At 48.0% G+C, this 19,555-nt stretch overlaps 1 protein-coding gene across 1 annotated transcript in view; it reads right to left on the minus strand.

Moving 5' to 3' along the window:
* Positions 1-2,122: 2,122 nt before the first annotated feature.
* stil (STIL centriolar assembly protein) overlaps positions 2,123-19,555 on the minus strand; it is a 22,951-nt gene continuing 5,518 nt past the window's right edge. Inside the window, 14 exon segments of the mRNA XM_078244519.1 lie at positions 2,123-3,177; positions 4,603-4,847; positions 6,060-6,150; positions 8,732-8,903; positions 11,613-11,715; positions 12,109-12,318; positions 12,321-12,603; positions 14,115-14,413; positions 14,674-14,782; positions 15,731-15,834; positions 16,561-16,708; positions 17,686-17,772; positions 18,717-18,800; positions 19,255-19,499. Coding sequence (XP_078100645.1) covers positions 2,652-3,177; positions 4,603-4,847; positions 6,060-6,150; positions 8,732-8,903; positions 11,613-11,715; positions 12,109-12,318; positions 12,321-12,603; positions 14,115-14,413; positions 14,674-14,782; positions 15,731-15,834; positions 16,561-16,708; positions 17,686-17,772; positions 18,717-18,800; positions 19,255-19,499 — 2,706 coding nt within the window. The 3' untranslated portion in view covers positions 2,123-2,651.

A 19,555-nucleotide genomic window follows, 5' to 3' on the forward strand; every position in this document is an offset into this window, starting at 1 on the left:
TAATATTTTCAGAAATAAAAGTTATTTTGAAAAAAGTGGTAATATTTTGAAAAAAGTGGTAATATTTTCAGAAAAAAAGTAATATTTTGAAAAAGTCGTAATATTTTCAGAAATTAAGTAATATTTTGAAAAAAGTCGTAATATTTTCAGAAAAAAAAGTTATATTTTGAAAAAAAGTCGTAATATTTTGAGAAAAAATTTCGTAATATTTTGAGAAAAAAAAGTCGTAATATTTTGAAAAAGTAATATTTTCAGAAATAAAAGTTATATTTTGAAAAAAGTGGTAATATTTTGAAAGTGGTAATATTTTGAAAAAGTCGGAATATTTTCAGAAAAAAAGTAATATTTTGAAAAAGTCGTAATATTTTCAGAAAAAAAGTGGTAATATTTTGAAAAAAGTTTGAATATTTTGAAAAAAGTCGTAATATTTTCAGAAAAAAAAATCTTAATATTTTGAGAAAAGTCTGATTATTTTGAGAAAAAAAAGTCGTAATATTTTGAGAAAAAAGTCGGAATATTTTGAAAAAGTCGTAATATTTTCAGAAATTTAAGTTATATTTTGAAAGTGGTAATATTTTGAAAAAAGTAATATTTTCAGAAATTAAGTTATATTTTGAAAGTGGTAATATTTTGAAAAAGTCGTAATATTTTCAGAAAAAAATCTTAATATTTTTTGAGAAAAAGTCTGATTATTTTGAGAAAAAAAGTCGGAATATTTGAAAAAAGTAATATTTTCAGAAATAAAAGTTATATTTTGAAAAAAGTGGTAATATTTTGAAAGTGGTAATATTTTGAAAAAGTCGGAATATTTTCAGAAAAAAAGTGGTAATATTTTGAAAAAGTCGTAATATTTTCAGAAATTAAGTAATATTTTCAGAAAGTGGTAATATTTTGAAAAAAGTCAGAATATTTTGAAAAAGTCGGAATATTTTCAGAAAAAAAAGTAATATTTTGAAAAAAGAAGTAATATTTTGAAAAAAGTCAGAATATTTTGAAAAAGTCGGAATATTTTCAGAAAAAAAAGTAATATTTTGAAAAAAGTCGTAATATTTTGAAAAAGTCGTAACATTTTAAGAAAAAAAAGTAATATTTTGAGAAAAAATCAGAATATTTTCAGAAAAGAAGTAATATTTTGAAAAAAGTCGTAATATTTTCAGAAAAAAAAGTCTGAATATTTTGAAAAAAGTCGTAATATTTTCAGAAAAAAAAGTTATATTTTGAAAAAGTCGTAATATTTTGAGAAAAAATTTCGTAATATTTTCAGAAAAAAAAGTTATATTTTGAAAAAAAGTGGTAATATTTTGAGAAAAAAAAGTTTGAATATTTTGAAAAAAGTCGTAATATTTTCAGAAAAAAAAATCTTAATATTTTGAGAAAAGTCGGATTATTTTGAGAAAAAAAAGTCGTAATATTTTGAAAAAGTCGTAATATTTTGAAAAATTTCGTAATATTTTCAGAAAAAAAAGTTATATTTTGAAAAAAGTCATATTTTGAAAAAGTCGTAATATTTTCAGAAAAAAAAGTCGTAATATTTTGAAAAAAGTAATATTTTCAGAAAAAAAAGTTATATTTTGAGAAAAAAAAGTCGTAATATTTTAAGAAAAAGTTGAAGTAATAATATGAATATTTTAAGGAGAAAACGTCAGATTGATATTTATATTACAGGTGTTTATATTTGGATATTCTCAGGTAGTTAATACTTCATTACGCTTCCAGATGTTTAATATCCTAACATTTAAATTCTCCATCCCATAAATGTGTGACTGTTCCTTTAAAAGCTGTTTACTATTTAAACATAAACATGTAATCAGGTATTAAAAGTATTAAGAAAAGTTTTATTTGTGAAATAAATATTGAAAAAGAAATATGTGCAAAAGACATTTCACATTAAAACAGGAAGTGACGACAAAATAAAAGCTCAAACACATTTCATAAAAACACACAAACGTCTATAATAATAATAACGTCTGATAAAATGTGTGAAAGCGGACAAAACCAGTCGGACCAGTAAACCCCAGACTCACTTAAAAACAGGTTTTAAATGTTCCAGTCGGTCTTTAGTGAGTCACACTGAAGATGGAAGATTTTCACACTTAGCACCTTGGACCCACCAGACTAAAATATGACAGGTTTTAGAAGCCTCCAGCAGCTTTCAGATGACGTGTGTCTGAACAGCAGCTGTTTTCCTGAATGTTTGTCTTTCACACCAGACTCCATTTAAAATATGACAGTTTTTAAAGTCCCCAGCCCCTAACAGACAGCCAGTGTTGTGGTGTTTGTCCTAGTGTTTCCATACCAGACTCCATTTAAAAAGTAAAAGTTTTTAAAATCATCCGGCAGCTTTCAGATAAAATGCGCCTGCAGCTCAGGTTTCCTGAATATTTGGCTCTGGTGTTTCTTTACTGCGCACATTGGACCCACCAGACTCCCAGCTGAGCGTTTCCATACCAGACTACCTTTAATATTTGACCGTCTATAAAGTCCTCAGCACTTCAGACACACAGGACTCCATTTAAAATGTAAATAAATATGAGTTTTTATAGTCCCTAGCACCTTTCAGACTGCTGATGTTCTGGCGTTTGTCCCAGGCCGTTTCCCCACCAGACTCCATGTAAAAAACAGCGTATTTGGTTCTCTGGTTGTGTGTGGAGTCAGAAGAGTTTGGGCAGCTGTCTGAGGCGGCTCAGGTCCAGGATGTTTCCCACCGACCCCTCCGTCTGGCGGCTGCTCGCCCTCGCTGAAGATGGACGCCTGTGGGAACAGTTCTCCTTGTTGGCGCCGTTGGCTTTGTTCCCGCCGGCTAACAGCTGCATTCTGGGCCGCAGGTCGCGGATCAGCTGACTCTGCGGGAGGAGCGGCTGGCGAACATCTTCTTCCTCTTCCTCTTCGCCGTCCTCTTCCTCGATCAGGCCGTACCGCCTCATGTACTTCCTGGTGGCCAGGGACATGTTGCTAGGCGACAGCAGGGAGTGGTTGGAGTTGGAGGCGGAGACTGTTTGGGGGGCGTGGCCTCCCAGAGACAGCCGGCTGAGCTGAGAGTCGGTCAGGTAGCGCAGGGCGATGGCGTTGGCCTCCAGACTCAGGTCCACGCTGGCGCCCGGGAACAGAGCGCTCGCCGACGCCTCAGACACGCTCAGTCTGGACACAACAGCCGCAGGGTTGATGCCCGCCAGAGTGCTGCCAACACACACAGAGAGACAGACAGAGACACACAGACACACACACACACACACACACAGACACACACACACAGAGACACACAGAGACAGACAGAGACACACAGAGACACAGACACACACACAGAGAGACAGACAGAGACACACAGACACACACACACACAGAGACACAGAGAGACACACACACACAGAGAGACACAGAGACACACGCACACACACAGAGAGAGACACACACACAGAGAGACACAGACACACACAGAGACACACACACAGAGAGAGACACAGACACAGAGACACAGACACACAGAGACACACACACACACACAAATATTAAACTAAGTAAACACAGAGAAATGTTAAACTATGAAAGAGAAATAGTCTCAGTGCTGGTTTCTCCTGAGTCTTATAAAGGTGGTGAGACCCAGGTGAGGTGTGTACCTGCTGCTCTCTATAGTCTGCTGGTTTCTCCTGAGTCTTATAAAGGTGGTGAGACCCAGGTGAGGTGTGTACCTGCTGCTCTCTATAGTCTGCTGGTTTCTCCTGAGTCTTATAAAGGTGGTGAGACCCAGGTGAGGTGTGTACCTGCTCTCTCTATAGTCTGCTGGTTTCTCCTGAGTCTTATAAAGGTGGTGAGACCCAGGTGAGGTGTGTACCTGCTCTCTATAGTCTGCTGGTTTCTCCTGAGTCTTATAAAGGTGGTGAGACCCAGGTGAGGTGTGTACCTGCTGCTCTATAGTCTGCTGGTTTCTCCTGAGTCTTATAAAGGTGGTGAGACCCAGGTGAGGTGTGTACCTGCTGCTCTCTATAGTCTGCTGGTTCCTCCTGAGTCTTATAAAGGTGGTGAGACCCAGGTGAGGTGTGTACCTGCTCTCTATAGTCTGCTGGTTCCTCCTGAGTCTTATAAAGGTGGTGAGACCCAGGTGAGGTGTGTACCTGCTCTCTATAGTCTGCTGGTTTCTCCTGAGTCTTATAAAGGTGGTGAGACCCAGGTGAGGTGTGTACCTGCTCTCTATAGTCTGCTGGTTTCTCCTGAGTCTTATAAAGGTGGTGAGACCCAGGTGAGGTGTGTACCTGCTGCTCTCTATAGTCTGCTGGTTCCTCCTGAGTCTTATAAAGGTGGTGAGACCCAGGTGAGGTGTGTACCTGCTGCTCTCTATAGTCTGCTGGTTTCTCCTGAGTCTTATAAAGGTGGTGAGACCCAGGTGAGGTGTGTACCTGCTCTCTATAGTCTGCTGGTTTCTCCTGAGTCTTATAAAGGTGGTGAGACCCAGGTGAGGTGTGTGCACCTGCTGCCTCTATAGTCTGCTGGTTTCTCCTGAGTCTTATAAAGGTGGTGAGACCCAGGTGAGGTGTGTACCTGCTCTCTATAGTCTGCTGGTTTCTCCTGAGTCTTATAAAGGTGGTGAGACCCAGGTGAGGTGTGTACCTGCTGCTCTCTATAGTCTGCTGGTTTCTCCGGTCCGACTCGCTCAGATCTTCTTCTTCTAGGTCGACTCCGAGCTGCTGCAGCTGCCTCACGGTGGCGCTGAGCACCGAGTCTCCTCCGCAGCTCCGCCTCCTCCGGGACGACTGGGACGAAACCACAGACAGGCTCCGCCTCCGGGACTCCTCCTCCGTTTCCTCCACTTCCTGTTTACTCTCTGACTCCTGGAGACGACTGGTCACCTGAGTCTGAGGACGCACAGACCATCAGCACACGTTTGGTATTATCAGACTCCCTCTGCTCTAAGACTTTAACTTTAGTGGCCCGACTCCTGGATCTTAAATCAACTCACGTCTACTTGTACATGCTTTACATAACTGTACTTCCTTTTGTATCCGTCTTATACTACCTTTCATTTCAGAAAGTTCTAGTTTACTTTTAAAGCGTTCTTGTGTGCCTTGCTGTGTTGTGTGTGCGTGTGTGTTTGGGTCTGTGTGTGTGTGTGTGTGTGTGGGTCTGTGTGTATATGTGTGTTTGGGTCTGTGTGTGTGTGTGTGTGTTTGGGTCTGTGTGTGTGTGTGTGTGTGTGGGTCTGTGTGTCTGTGTGTGTGTGTCTGTGTGTGTGTGTGTGTGTTTGTGTCTGTGTGTGTCTGTGTGCGTTTGGGTCTGTGCGTGTGTGTGTGTGTGTGTGTGTTTGGGTCTGTGTGTGTGTGTGTGTGTGTGTGTGTGTGTGTTTGGGTGTGTGTGTGTGTGTGTGTGTGTGTGTCTGTGTGTGTGTGTGTGTGTGTGCGTTTGGGTCTGTGTGTGTGTGTGTGTGTGTGTGTGCGTTTGGGTCTGTGCGTGTGTGCGTGTGTGTGTGTGTATATGTGTGTTTGTGTGTGTGTGTGTCTGTTTGGGTGTGTGTGCGTGCGTTCTCGTGTGCCTTGCTGTGTGTGTGTGTGTGTGTGTGTGTGTGTGTGTGTGTGGGTCTGTGTGTGTGTGTGTGTGTGTGTGTGTGTGTGTGCGTTTGGGTCTGTGTGTGTGTGTGCGGTTGGGTCTGTGTGTGTGTGTGTGTGTGCGGTTGTGTGTGTGTGTGTGTGTGTGTGTGTGTGTGTGTGTGTGTGTGTGTGTGTGTGTGTGTGTGTGTGTGTGTGTGTGTGTGTGTGTGTGTGTTACATGTGAATATACGCCCCCTGTCCAGTTCTCTTTCTTATGGTGTATTCTTGTCTGTATTGATGTTTTGTTGTTGTCTTTGTTGTTGTTGTTGTTCCTCCATGTCACTGTAAAAGAGGGCCGCCCCTCAAAGATCTCTCCAGTTTAAATAAAGGTTGAATGAATGAATGAACATGTTTAGTGTTTTACATCACGGCTGCATTTAAACAGGAGCATATTCACTTTCATTAGCCACAACTTTTGTCTTTTTCAGAATAAAAACTGCAATATTTTGTTCATGTAAACACAGTTCATGTTGTTGTTGTTACCATCAGGTTGTTGAAGAAGCTCTGCTGGTCGTCTGCAGGTCTGTACATGCTCACACTCTCTCCCAGGACGGGACTCTGCAGGCCGCTGACGCTGAAACACAACAAGTTACCAGTCTGAGTCTGAGTCCACGTGTTTGTCTTTACAGGTTAACTGTAACTGTTAGTATTTTTCAACCATATTTCCCCATGAAACGGTGTCTAAGTCACTGATGGGAACAACAATCTCTGGAACTGGTCCAGTATTAAACAAGAGGAGGAGGTGCGAGGCCCCGTGTGGTCGCACCGTAGGCTCAACCCATGCCACGGTTCTGCCTGTAGGGTTACATTACAGCTTGGTTCTGTTTGTAGACACACTATGCAAGATTTGTACCTTAATAGAAAAGCTTCAAAGTCATTTTGATGGTAAACAAACTTGTTTACATCATCCTGATAGCAAAGCAAGGGGGGAGCTGCTGACCAAACCAGCAATGCAGGTTTGAGTGGTGGCGCCCCGCCAAATCTTGCGAGAATCACGACTTGCTTTACAGCACGACGTCACATACATCAGACACAGCCATCTGCTCACCGTAAACAAACTGGGAACTATATTCTCAGAAAGGCTTGCTGCGAGCAAATCCCTCCGCCCAAGTAGCAGTGCTTCGCCTTCTGAGAATATAGTTCCCAGTTTGTTTACAGTTAGAAGATGGCTGTGTCTCATGTTACGTTGTTTTTTGTTCACGCTGTGTCTCTACAAATCACAACATGTAAACAGGAACATGTTATTTTGTCACTTATTGGGAGCAGTAGGCTAGATGGAGCCAGTTACCTCCAGGATCTGTGCTAAGCTAGGCTAGATGGAGCCAGTTACCTCCAGGATCTGTGCTAAGCTAGGCTAGATGGAGCCGGTTACCTCCAGGATCTGTGCTAAGCTAGGCTAGATGGAGCCGGTTACCTCCAGGATCTGTGCTAAGCTAGGCTAGATGGAGCCGGTTACCTCCAGGATCTGTGCTAAGCTAGGCTAGATGGAGCCAGTTACCTCCAGGATCTGTGCTAAGCTAGGCTAGATGGAGCCAGTTACCTCCAGGATCTGTGCTAAGCTAGGCTAGATGGAGCCGGTTACCTCCAGGATCTGTGCTAAGCTAGGCTAGATGGAGCCGGTTACCTCCAGTATCTGTGCTAGGCTAGGCTAGATGGAGCCAGTTACCTCTAGGATCTGTGCTAAGCTAGGCTAGATGGAGCCGGTTACGTCCAGTATCTGTGCTAGGCTAGGCTAGATGGAGCCAGTTACCTCCAGGATCTGTGCTAAGCTAGGCTAGTTGGAGCCGGTTACCTCCAGGATCTGTGCTAGGCTAGGCTAGATGGAGCCAGTTACCTCCAGGATCTGTGCTAAGCTAGGCTAGATGGAGCCGGTTACCTCCAGGATCTGTGCTAAGCTAGGCTAGATGGAGCCAGTTACCTCCAGGATCTGTGCTAAGCTAGGCTAGATGGAGCCGGTTACCTCCAGGATCTGTGCTAAGCTAGGCTAGATGGAGCCGGTTACGTCCAGGATCTGTGCTAGGCTAGCTGGAGCCGGTTACGTCCAGGATCTGTGCTAGGCTAGCTGGAGCCAGTTACCTCCAGGATCTGTGCTAAGCTAGGCTAGCTGGAGCCAGTTACCTCCAGGATCTGTGCTAAGCTAGGCCAGATGGAGCCAGTTACCTCCAGGATCTGTGCTAAGCTAGGCTAGATGGAGCCAGTTACCTCCAGGATCTGTGCTAAGCTAGGCTAGATGGAGCCGGTTACCTCCAGGATCTGTGCTAAGCTAGGCTAGATGGAGCCGGTTACCTCCAGGATCTGTGCTAAGCTAGGCTAGATGGAGCCAGTTACCTCCAGGATCTGTGCTAAGCTAGGCTAGATGGAGCCAGTTACCTCCAGGATCTGTGCTAAGCTAGGCTAGATGGAGCCAGTTACCTCCAGGATCTGTGCTAAGCTAGGCTAGATGGAGCCAGTTACCTCCAGGATCTGTGCTAAGCTAGGCTAGATGGAGCCAGTTACCTCCAGGATCTGTGCTAAGCTAGGCTAGATGGAGCCGGTTACCTCCAGGATCTGTGCTAAGCTAGGCTAGATGGAGCCGTTTACCTCCAGGATCTGTGCTAAGCTAGTCTAGATGGAGCCGGTTACCTCCAGGATCTGTGCTAAGCTAGGCTAGATGGAGCCGGTTACCTCCAGGATCTGTGCTAAGCTAGGCTAGATGGAGCCGGTTACCTCCAGGATCTGTGCTAAGCTAGGCTAGATGGAGCCAGTTACCTCCAGGATCTGTGCTAAGCTAGGCTAGTTGGAGCCGGTTACCTCCAGGATCTGTGCTAAGCTAGGCTAGATGGAGCCGGTTACCTCCAGGATCTGTGCTAAGCTAGGCTAGATGGAGCCAGTTACCTCCAGGATCTGTGCTAAGCTAGGCTAGATGGAGCCGGTTACCTCCAGGATCTGTGCTAAGCTAGTCAGACAGCGTTACAACACGCACGGACACTAGAAGGGTATGTCTGGACTTGTCTTACTCTGGGGGTTACGGTGAATAAGCTAAAGTCCCAATAAGTCGGTGTGTTCCTTTAATACTGGACCAGTTTCAGAGATTGTTGTTCCATCAGTCCAGGGTGAAACCCCTGAAGTTAGCCCTTAAAAAGAGAGATGCTATCTGAAGCTAACAGCTGTCTCACCTGTGCTGAGCAGAGGGGGAGCAGGCAGCCTCTTGAGCTGTGATGTCACTGTTCTGGGCTCCGCCCCCAGGCCCGTTGATGGACAGGTCGGCGTGTGAGGAAGGGGGAGGAGCCTGTTCTTCCTGATGTGGGAAAGGGAACTGGACCGGAGTCCCCCAAAACAAACTAGCACCTGGAAACAGAGACATGTAAAAAAAAAAAAAAACATTCATACAATTTCATTTAATTTTCAAAATAAAACCAAAAAAACTAAACATGACAATTGATTTGTTATCTAATTGTGATGTTTTCCGACCCAGCAGTGATCTCTACTAGTGACTTGGGTTCGGCATCGAGAACCGACCAGGCTCCTGTTGTGTTGCAGCCGTGCAGCTCAGTAAGCGGCGCTGTAGTCTGGCTCCATGTTACGTTGAAAAACGCCGTAAAAAACTGCGACCCACCGTTGACTCAAAACACAACGTTCCTCTTATTTGTGAAATAAGCACGAGACCCGTTTCATCCCCTCAAAGAACCAGAATCAATAAGAACCAGAACCAGAAGGAAGAATCACATCTGGAATCAGAGTCGTTAAAACCTAAACGACGCCCGACCCAGAAGTGATCTCTACTAGGACGCTTTTTTATGCTTCTGAGGTTCTTTTTTCGCCTTTCTCCCAACATGTTTGTTGCTTTTTCCGACGGCGACGGCGGGATAAGGCCACGTTCAGACAACAAAAACGCAGGTGTGTAACCCTCCCGTTGTCCCGTCTGTTAAGTATAAACGATCCCCCAATGCTGTGTTACATCTTCTTAGCCAACTAATCCAAATCATCACCACCACTTTAAACCTTATTTATGGAATTCATCGTCAATAAACCTCATTCTTATTAAATGATACCTCATTTTAGAGAAAACAGAGAAGAAGAATCAGAGAAACCTGATGGAACCATCGGAGTTGTTTTTGGGCTATTTGGTTGAAAGAAACCCATATTTTTCAGACCTGTGGGGGTGTTTTGAGGCTGCGGGGGCCAGTCATGTAGCAGAGGTCAGACCTGTGGGGGTGTTTTGAGGCTGCGGGGGCCAGTCATGTAGCAGAGGTCAGACCTGTGGGGGTGTTTTGAGGCTGCGGGGGGCCAGTCATGTAGCAGAGGTCAGACCTGTGGGGGGGTTTTGAGGCTGCGGGGGCCAGTCATGTAGCAGAGGTCAGACCTGTGGGGGGGTTTTGAGGCTGCGGGGGCCTGTCATGTAGCAGAGGTCAGACCTGTGGGGGTGTTTTGAGGCTGCGGGGGCCTGTCATGTAGCAGAGGTTAGACCTGTGGGGGTGTTTTGAGGCTGCGGGGGCCTGTCATGTAGCAGAGGTTAGACCTGTGGGGGTGTTTTGAGGCTGCGGGGGCCTGTCATGTAGCAGAGATCAGACCTGTGGGGGTTTTTGAGGCTGCGGGGGGCCAGTCATGTAGCAGAGATCAGACCTGTGGGGGGCCAGTCATGTAGCAGAGGTCAGACCTGTGGGGTGTTTTTGAGGCTGCCGGGGCCAGTCATGTAGCAGAGGTCAGACCTGTGGGGGGGTGTTTTGAGGCTGCGGGGGCCAGTCATGTAGCAGAGGTCAGACCTGTGGGGGGTGTTTTGAGGCTGCCGGGGGCCAGTCATGTAGCAGAGGTCAGACCTGTGGGGGGTGTTTTGAGGCTGCGGGGGCCAGTCATGTAGCAGAGGTCAGACCTGTGGGGGTGTTTTGAGGCCGTGGGGGCCAGTCATGTAGCAGAGGTCAGACCTGTGGGGGGTGTTTTTGAGGCTGCGGGGGCCAGTCATGTAGCAGAGGTCAGACCTGTGGGGGGTGTTTTGAGGCTGCGGGGGCCTGTCATGTAGCAGAGGTCAGACCTGTGGGGGTGTTTTGAGGCTGCGGGGGCCAGTCATGTAGCAGAGGTCAGACCTGTGGGGGTGTTTTGAGGCTGCGGGGGCCAGTCATGTAGCAGAGGTCAGACCTGTGGGGGGTGTTTTGAGGCTGCGGGGGGGCCAGTCATGTAGCAGAGGTCAGACCTGTGGGGGGGTGTTTTGAGGCTGCGGGGGGCCAGTCATGTAGCAGAGATCAGACCTGTGGGGGTGTTTTGAGGCTGCGGGGGCCAGTCATGTAGCAGAGATCAGACCTGTGGGGGTGTTTTGAGGCTGCGGGGGCCAGTCATGTAACAGAGATCAGACCTGTGGGGGTGTTTTGAGGCTGCGGGGGCCAGTCATGTAACAGAGATCAGACCTGTGGGGGTGTTTTGAGGCTGCGGGGGGGCCTGTCATGTAGCAGAGGTCAGATCTGTGGGGGGTGTTTTGAGGCTGCGGGGGGCCAGTCATGTAACAGAGGTCAGACCTGTGGGGGGTGTTTTGAGGCTGCGGGGGGCCAGTCATGTAGCAGAGGTCAGACCTGTGGGGGGTGTTTTGAGGCTGCGGGGGCCAGTCATGTAGCAGAGATCAGACCTGTGGGGGTGTTTTGAGGCTGCGGGGGCCAGTCATGTAACAGAGATCAGACCTGTGGGGGTGTTTTGAGGCTGCGGGGGCCAGTCATGTAACAGAGATCAGACCTGTGGGGGTGTTTTGAGGCTGCGAGGGCCAGTCATGTAGCAGAGATCAGACCTGTGGGGGTGTTTTGAGGCTGCGGGGGCCAGTCATGTAGCAGAGATCAGACCTGTGGGGGTGTTTTGAGGCTGCGGGGGCCAGTCATCTAACAGTCATGTCTCTCTCCCTCTCTCTGGGAAATGAAGCTGCCTTCAAGAGAGATCTAGAAACCATCTGACTGTGTCTACTTGCTCGGAAATATCAGTCACAAAATTGGAAATTGGAAAACCTGAGTGGTTGAGAAAACATTTTTTATGTGAATGATACACAGGTCCATGGACCTACAGGGATCCCGTGTGTCTCACCTGTTCCCACAGCGATGCTGGCGGTACTTTTGGGTGTCTGAGTATCGACCGGCCGGCTGGATGACGACTGAAGTTTCCTCTGAGCCTCCAGCAACATCTGGACCTGAAGACAAACCATGACAACCTCACAAACAAACACCTGACCAGCAAGAAGAATGGGTGTCATAAAAAAAGAAAGAGGAGAGGATAGTTCTAGTTCTAAGTATTGCTTTAGCATCGGTATCAGAACATTATAATACTGTGTCAGGAGGGCAGGCAGGACTGCTGAAAAATGCTATCCATGATAAAGGAAGCAGCATGACTGCTGACATCCCCACGCTGAGGCCGGTCAGGACATTTCTCTGTATGTATATCTCCTTTTTATATCTGACTTTTCAACACTAACACTTAAAATGAACTGGTGATTTTCTATTATACATTTGGTCAATATAAGTCATGTATTTTATATTATGTGTGTGTGTGTAACAAATAAACGTAAAAGAGCTGTTGTTGTTACCTGCTCCTGCAGGAGGCGGAGCTGTCGGTCCTGATGGAGGAGCAGCTGGTAGGTGTCAGACGGGATGACTCCACCCCCTTGATGATGCACACAGGAGGAAGACACAGAGGCTGCTGCTGCCGCTGGAGGAGAGGGGGAGTCTCCACACCGAGGGGCGGGGAGAGAGGGGGAGTCTCCACACCGAGGGGCGGGGAGAGAGGGGGAGTCTCCACACCTAGGGAGGAGAAGAGAGGGGGAGTCTCCACACCGAGGGGCGGGGAGAGAGGGGGAGTCTCCACACCGAAAGGCGGGGAGAGAGGTCGAGTCTCCACACCGAGGGGACGGGGAGAGAGGGCGAGTCTCCACACCGCAGGGCGAGGGGAGGGTGGCTGCAGGGACAGGGAGGAGGGGGGGCAGAGAGATGGATGGAAGGTGGAGGAACAGAAACAGGTGGATGGTTGTTGGAAGGAGGAGGAGTTGTGGGGATGAGAGGATGGAGCAGCAGCAGGGTGGAGACTGGAGGGAGGAAGACAGGTGTTGCAGGGTTATTGCGGTAACGTCAAACAAGCTGTGAAAAACATTTGCAGTAAACTGGAACTAAATAAAAACTAAAACCTTCAAGAAAAACTTAACGGAAAACTACATGGCCAGGTTAAAAAACTGATTTCCCTCAAAAGCCCACGAAGGCCGAACCGAGCGCTGTCTGAAATGAGACCGTCTGGTCTACAGAGCTTCTCCTGTTGGCATGGAAGCACCGCTCCTGTCGCCTAGAAACAGCTGCAGTGATCAAAATGTTACTTATTTAAATAGTTATAGATGGGCAGCAACTAGGGATTAACTATTACCAGTGTAACTGGAAACCACGATAAAAATGTTGACGATAACAGTTACCGTTTTCATTTAAACTATCATTATTATTACGTATCGCACCGTTGTGATGAAAAGAGAGCTGAGCCAGAAGGCAAAGCTCTCAATCTACCGGTCAGTTTTTGTTCCTACCCTCACCTATGGTCATGAAGGCTGGGTCATGACCGAAAGAACAAGATCCAGGGTACAAGCGGCGAAATGGGTTTCCTCAGGAGGGTAGCTGGCGTCTCCCTTAGAGATAGGGTGAGAAGCTCAGTTATCCGTGAGGAGCTCGAGTAGAGCCGCTGCTCCTTTGCGCCGAAAGGAGCCAGTTGAGGTGGTTCGGGCATCTGGTAAGGATGCCCCCTGGGACGCTCCCTAGGGAGGTGTTCCAGGCACGTCCAGCTGGGAGGAGGCCTCGGAGGAGACCCAGGACTAGAGTGGAGAGGATTATATCTCTAACCTGGCCTGGGAACGCTGGATCCTCCAGTTGGAGCTGGTTAATGTGGCCCGGGAAAAGGGAAGTTTGGGGGTCCCCTGCTGGAGCTGCTACCCCCGCGACCCGACCCCGGATAAGCGGATGAAGATGGATGGTTATTACGGTGGATTACCAAGGTGTGGAAACTGCATGTTCCCAGCTTCATCCGAGTCTCCTGATGTTGCTGCGTGGGCGCACTGGGTAGCCTCATGGCGTCAGGAGGAGATGACAGCGCTCCGGACATTTATCAGCCCTCTTAGAGGACTAAGTCTGAAGCATGGGCATATTTAGGTTATTATAAGATAGTTATCCTGTCTGCAGAACGTGCAGGAACAAGTTTTGATAAGGTTTTGCCTATATTTTTGTAATATAATAAACACTGTTACACTGAACTGTCAGAAAAACCTCCGACCCAGAGAGAGGAGACGAGAGGACGGGGAAGCCCGTCTACCAACCAATCAATTACAAGTATCTGGAGACGCAGCTCACGTACGTGATGACGGCAGGACGTAGTTTTGTCACGTAGAGATCTTTAGTGCGCTTGCATAACTGCAGTGTGAAACCAAAACTTACCGGATCAAATGTAACGATGTAACAAAAACATGAACCTTGGTTCAGACTTTCAGGTGTGAAAACGCCCCAAGACTAAACAAAAAGTGAAATCAAAAAGACTGAAACAACATAAGAAGTAAGTGATAGTAACCTCAGAGTGTTGTGGTGAGGGTGTGCTGGGCGGAGTCCCGGGGAGGAGAAGATGGAGGTGCAGTCGTAGGTTTGGGCGGAGCAGCAGCTGCAGGGCGGCTGTAGGTTGGAGTATGGCGTGCTGTGGAGGTGAGGGGGGGCTGCAGGTCTGTTAACTGTCGGAGGGGCAGACTTCCTGTCAGCAGCAGCAGCAGGAGGTCTGTGGGTGGAGCCTGCGTCCTGCCAGCTGTTCTGATTGGAGACGAAGCTGCTGTCAATCAGCAGAGAAAGTTCAGGAACAGATGGCTGAACTCTGCGAGCCTGAAACAGAAAAACACTCCTAAAGAACCCAGAACTAAGTTCTACAGGAAGACAACGCTAACGTTATACCTGGAATTTTGTTACCAAGTCAAACATCGTTTGGGCGAACTATATGTCTGTACGTCTTGTACTAATTGATGTAAACCAGATCACTAATGTGGGTAAACCAGAAAGCTATGAAGTATAAGGTTTGCAAGTGCTGTTTTTAGATACCTACAGGCCCTTTGTTATACGTCTGACCTGTAACACCTGTGACTGACCTGCTGAGCGGGGAGGTGGGGGCTCGGGGACGGGCGGGGAGACAAGTCTTCATCCTCGACCCCCGAGTCCTGATCGCTGACAGAGAGACCGGCAGCTGAGGGGGCGGCTCTGAGGACAGAGAAGACCAGTTCAGGAGACAACGAAACAAACATCCATCAGGATAGTCTCTCTGTGTGTGTGTGTGTGTGTGTGTGTGTGTGTGTGTGTGTGTGTGTCTGTTTGTGTCTGTGTGCCTGTCTGTCTGTGCGTCTGTTAAGATGTGGCAGTAATCAGAGCGTGAAACACTTTCTGTCACTGCACACAGGGTCTCTCTGTGTGTCAGTGTGTGTCTGTCGGGGGTCTCTCTGTGTGTCAGTGTGTGTCTGTCGGGGGTCTCTCTGTGTGTCAGTGTGTGTCTGTCGGGGGTCTCTCTGTGTGTCAGTGTGTGTCTGTCGGGGGTCTCTCTCTGTGTCAGTGTGTGTCTGTCGGGGGTCTCTCTGTGTGTCAGTGTGTGTCTGTCGGGGGTCTCTCTGTGTGTCAGTCTGGGGTCTCTCTGTGTGTCAGTCTGGGGTCTCTCTGTGTGTCAGTCTGGGGTCTCTCTGTGTGTCAGTGTGTGTCTGTCGGGGGTCTCTCTGTGTGTCAGTCTGGGGTCTCTCTGTGTGTCTGTCTGGGGTCTCTCTGTGTCAGTGTGTGTCTGTCGGGGGGTCTCTCTGTGTGTCAGTGTGTGTCTGTCTGGGGGTCTCTGTGTGTCAGTGTGTGTCTGTCTGGGGGTCTCTCTGTGTGTCAGTGTGTGTCTGTGTGGGGTCTCTCTGTGTGTCAGTCTGGGGTCTCTCTGTGTGTCAGTGTGTGTCTGTCGGGGGTCTCTCTGTGTGTCAGTGTGTGTCTGTCGGGGGTCTCTCTGTGTGTCAGTGTGTGTCTGTCGGGGGTCTCTCTGTGTGTCAGTGTGTGTCTGTCGGGGGTCTCTCTGTGTGTCAGTCTGGGGTCTCTCTGTGTGTCTGTCTGGGGTCTCTCTGTGTCAGTGTGTGTCTGTCTGGGGTCTCTCTGTGTGCAGGTACAGAGAGCAGGAGACTCTGGTACCTGTTGAAGGAGGTCTGAGCCTCTCTGAAGATCTCCATCTGGCGGCTGTGATCCTCTGAGCCGAGCTCACAGCGCAGAGTCTGACCCTCCACCGAGACCGCCTGCTGAAGGTAGACATCAGTTGAGACAGTTTTATATAGGGACGCACCAAATCCAGGATTCGGGCGAATATTGGGCTTTTTGACGGGGTTCGGTTTCAGTGGAGGCTTAGAATTTTTCGCAGGGACCCGAACCCTACGCTAGCACTACGCTGGTCGCCGTGATGACGGCGCCGTTGATTACAGGAAGGTGTTTACGGAGGTGGAGCTTCAATGCAGCAGGCTGAGAGGAAGTGGAAATGGAACTGGTGAGCAGAAAAAGTGTTGTTTGGCAGCACTTTCAGTCAAAAGAAGGCCATTCAAGTCCAGCTACATGTTCAATCTGCAATGCTGATTAGTCTGGTGGTGGCGAGGACCCTAAACAATACACAACATCACCGCTGTTACAACATCTGGTATGAAACATCTGGAAGAATACGAGCTGAGCATGAAGGAATCTACAGACAGCAGCCAGAATGCAGCAACTTCAGGTACGGCAAAGGAAGGACAGTCACTGTTTACTTCATTAATGTGTTGACTGTGTTCATGGACTGAGGACGGGACGAGGACTCAGCAGAACCTCAACCAGGGGGTTCAGGACTCAGCAGAACCTCAACCAGGGGGTTCAGGATTCAGCAGAACCTCAACCAGGGGGTTCAGGATTCAGCAGAACCTCAACAATCTGGATTTGGTGCATCCCTGGTTTTATAATAACTGGTGTAAAGGGAACCCAGCTTCAGTGTATGTTGTTACCTGGTAGAGTGTGACACACTGGGAGGCAGTCAGCAGGCGGTAGTCCAGCTGTGGACCAGATGCTGATCCTTGACACTGGAAGAACTGAGGAGCTCTGTGGGTTGAACCGAACAGGACGAGGAGGAAACAGCCGCTCTCAGACAGAACTCTGAAACACAGAAACGAAAATGAACACTCAGGGCTCCTGCACACTGGCTGCGTGGCGTGAGCGTGTCTCTGCGTGGCGTGAGCGTGTCTCTGCGCGGCGTGAGCGTGTCTCTGCGTGGCGTGAGCGTGTCTCTGCGCGGCGTGAGCGTGTCTCTGCGTGGCGTGAGCGTGCGTGGCGTGAGCATGTCTCTGCGTGGCGTGAGCGTGTCAGCTGCGTGGCGTGAGCGTGTCTCTGCGTGGCGTGAGCGTGTCAGCTGCGCGGCGTGAGCGTGTCAGCTGCGCGGCGTGAGCGTGTCAGCTGCGCGGCGTGAGCGTGTCAGCTGCGCGTGGCGTGAGCGTGTCAGCTGCGTGGCGTGAGCGTGTCTCTGCGTGGCGTGAGCGTGTCAGCTGCGTGGCGTGAGCGTGTCTCTGCGCGGCGTGAGCGTGTCTCTGCGTGGCGTGAGCGTGTCTCTGCGCGGCGTGAGCGTGTCTCTGCGCGGCGTGAGCGTGTCTCTGCGCGGCGTGAGCGTGTCTCTGCGTGGCGTGAGCGTGTCAGCTGCCTATTGCACCTGTCAATACAGAAAGAAATATTCTGGAGCCTATTTTGCCGTCAATACTGCCGATGTTGTCTTTGCTGTAATCAGATCAGAATATATTTATGTTTAACATATAAATATATATCATTTATATCAAAATATGTGCAAACAAATGTACAAACACAAAAATTTTGACTAAATAAAGTTGAAGAACACGCTATTACTTCATTTTATCAACGGGAAACATCCATGTGTCCAGACAAGGCTAGCAGCACCACGTCAGACACCTTTCTGGCAGCCGCCACGCAACAGAAACGCCACGCTCACGCCATACAGCCAGTGTGCAGGAGGCCTCACTGACTCCACAACAACAGACTACAAGAGTTGGGTCCATTTACGGTGTAACACCGGCCCAAGCCTACAGCCTACAGTCTACTGAAGTGGATCCAACAGGTGAACTCACCTGTCCTGGAGGGCGGAGCTACACAGGAACCTCAGACACCAGGCCCACACCTGAGGGTTGTAGACGTGTACGACTCCACTCAGCCAGCTGTCACAGAGGAACAGGAGGTACAGTCAGCCATGCATGTGGGTTTACTAACACAGATTCAGGGACGAGCAGCGCTGGAAAGTAACTAAGTACATCTACTCCAGTACTGTACTTCAGTCCAAATGTTGAGGTACTTGTACTTTTCTTTTCATGCCACTTTCTCTTCGACAGAAAGAAAGAAAGACCGAAAAGAGAAAGACAGTTGAGTGACTGTTTGGATTGTTTCCAGTATCTAAACGGGAGGATTTTACTTTTAATACTTTACTACATTTGCCTGATGATACTGACATCACAGGTCATTTAGCTGAACCTTTTATCCAAAGGGACTTACAGCTGGTATAAATGTCAGAGGTAACACGCCTCTGGAGCAACTAGGGGTTAAGTGCCTTGCTCAGGGACACATTGGTTGATGTATCACAGTGGGAATCAAACCCACACCAAAGGCATGGGTCATATCCACTGGACCATCACCCCCCCACTTACAGACTACTAGACTACTACTAGATAACTGAAGGAACATTTTCACTGCATTTCCACTGTGTGGTATTAGTACCTTTACTGCAGTAAAATATCTGAATACTTGTTCCAGCGATCTGATGAACGAGATGAGTTTGTAACTAGTGGTGCACGATATATATATTATTTTTTTCTTCTGAAAATCTGATGACAGTCATATTTTGCACACAGGTAAAGGTGCCCAATATCAGTCATTTCAGAAAATAAATCACAAAAGTAAAAAAATAAATAAAAAAAAATGCATTTTGGAAAATAGTTCTTTATTTGATTATCATAAAAATGTGTTTCCTATACCGAGATATCAACGTCGGTAAATATCGGTATCGGCCATAACAGCAATATTAATATCTGTATCGGCCACAATTTTCACATCGGTGCATCACTATTTGTAACTCTCTCTCCTGATTGTTGTCTAAGGAAACACTCACAGTCCGACCAGCGGCAGCTTGGATGCTTTAGGATCTGACTCCAGCAGCAGCAGCAGCTTCCTGGTCTGATCCATGGTCAGAAACCTGCAGACACAGACCACACTCCGTCAGAACAACCCTCCATCTACAGGGGAATATCACCCTGGACTCTCTGTCTCCATGTCTGTGTGTCTGATGGAACAATAATCTCTGGAACTGGTCCAGTATTAAACCAGAACCAAGCTGTAATGTTACCCTACAGGACTAATGTTCAGCAGCAGTTAGCTGACTTATGTTTCTGCGGAGGATCCAACCTACGTACTGTACTGTGACCTGAAGTTTATACTTGTGTGTGTGTCTATTTGTGTGTCTGTGTGTGTGTCTGTGTCCCTTTGTGTCTGTGTCTCTTTGTGTCTGTGTGTGTGTGTGTGTGTGTGTGTGTGTGTCTGTGTGTGTGTGTCTGTTTGTGTGTGTGTGTGATTAGCTTCAGAGTCATAGTGAGAGCCTTTCTGACTACGGTAAAGTACTGTGATATAAGTGAAGAGGAAGTGGTTCTCACCCTCTCTGTCGGTTGGCGTGCAGCGGCGGGCGGTTGGCGCTGGTCAGACTCCGCAGCAGAGCGGTGGGGATGATGGGAACGGCTCGGACCGGCTGGACATCCACGCTGATGGACGGACAGACGGCTGACCAGCTGAGGGAGAACGCTGCGGCGTCCAACTGCTGAGAGCAGACGACACGACCTCTGACCCTCAACAGCTGAGACAGATCCAGAGTCTGTCTGCCACTCACACACTGCTGCAACACCTGAGAGACAGACAGGTGAGACAAACAGAGAGACAGTTAGAGAAGAAAAAGAGAGA

This window comes from Sander vitreus, unplaced genomic scaffold (assembly GCF_031162955.1).
Source record: "Sander vitreus isolate 19-12246 unplaced genomic scaffold, sanVit1 ctg250_0, whole genome shotgun sequence".
Classification (NCBI taxonomy): Eukaryota; Metazoa; Chordata; class Actinopteri; order Perciformes; family Percidae; genus Sander; species Sander vitreus.